The sequence below is a fragment of the Aphanomyces invadans genome, assembly GCF_000520115.1.
Source record: "Aphanomyces invadans strain NJM9701 unplaced genomic scaffold supercont1.27, whole genome shotgun sequence".
NCBI lineage: Eukaryota > Oomycota > Saprolegniomycetes > Saprolegniales > Verrucalvaceae > Aphanomyces > Aphanomyces invadans.
The window spans coordinates 601,741-603,136 of record NW_008580172.1 but is presented as its reverse complement, the minus strand read 5'-3'; the positions used below and the strand labels follow the sequence as shown (position 1 = coordinate 603,136).

Here is a 1,396-nt window from a genome sequence, read left to right as displayed (position 1 = left end):
TGGAGTACGATGGTTGGCACCTTGACGGGTCTGGCGGTGGCAAACACGTGCGTGGCTGCAGTTTCGATATGCAGGTCCGAGACTGCGGCCGTGGCTTCGTACGTTCGTTCCAAAAGGGCAAGCGGCGCGCTCATGTTGCGGCGACAAAGCAAATGGAATCGTGCCCGGCGGCATACCAAGACCAACATTCGGAGCCAACATTCACGACGGTACACAGAGTGTTGGAACGGATAGGGAATGCATGCGATTTCGTTCCAAATAGCTATGAAGCGAATACACCTGTAACGTGTCCATCTTGCTTTTGAGCACCATGCACAGATTTCAGGAGGTGATCCAAGCGTATACGCAAGCAAGTAACTAGGACATCAAACCTGTTGCTTGTGCCATGCGCAGGACGCCCGTTGGGCTGCTTTGTTGTGTTCGCACGTGAAAACATTGAACGAAATCCATTTGGTGTGATGTTGTTGTCCTTGATGGGGTGAGAAATTGGTCGATGTTGAAGTTCATACACTTGTGGTCTTTACGCGTCACACTTCGTTCTTGCGATCTGGTGAACTCGACAACAGCAAAGGGCGACGAGTTGGCCATCACCCATTGCCGTGAATGCCCATGCCCCCCTCTCAACTGCTCCGTGGCATTGGGGACTCACTTCCCCCTTCGATCCCCCCTGGAGCTGTCGTTGAGTACACTTGCAATGATGCAACTGAGGCAGTCGCAAGCGCCAAACAGGCAAACAAGAGATGTGGCATTATGTTAACCAAAGATGGCTTTCTTGAGCCAATTTCGAGCCGATTCGGGCATGGCCGTAGGGGTTGGCGCTGGCATGGCGACGACCTCGTATGGTGGCCGCAAGCGGACGAGTGTAAGCTGTTGTACCCTCCCAGACCCGATCACTTTCGCAGCCACCTGATTCAAATCGCTAAAGTTTGCGTATCCGCTGCCCATGATCTTGACGTCGCAGGCACTCGCACACATTGTCGAGTTCACCGTGCCCGAACCCGTGATGCTCACGTCGTGGCGCTCAGTGGATCCTTGGCCCACAACTTGGATGTGCCCGGACCCAGTGACTTGGGACTCGATCGTGGCGGCACCAAACCTGCTGTGCGTGTGGATTTCAACGGAACCGGAGCCCGTGACCTGGCTGTGTAGTCTGCTGGCGCTAAACGAGTCCGAAACGACGTTCACCCCACCCGACGCAGTCACCTCGACCTTGGCATCCCCCGTGATGTTGACCGTCGAGTTGACGGCGATCAACGTGGCGCCTGACCCGCAGCCTTTCAACTTCATGCAATTCGCCGCAACCCTGTCGGCAACAAGAGCAACTTGCCCAGACCCCGTGACTTCGGTCATAATCACGCCAGATACAATAACAGCCGCCGCTTGAATTTGAATTGTG

The 1,396-nt window shown here is 54.9% G+C and overlaps 1 protein-coding gene across 1 annotated transcript; it reads right to left on the bottom strand.

Moving 5' to 3' along the window:
• Positions 1 to 728: 728 nt before the first annotated feature.
• H310_10702 (hypothetical protein) lies at positions 729 to 1,396 on the bottom strand. The gene has a single exon (XM_008877145.1). The coding sequence runs from the start codon at positions 1,348 to 1,350 to the stop codon at positions 754 to 756; it is 597 nt and encodes a 198-aa protein (XP_008875367.1). The 5' UTR covers positions 1,351 to 1,396; the 3' UTR covers positions 729 to 753.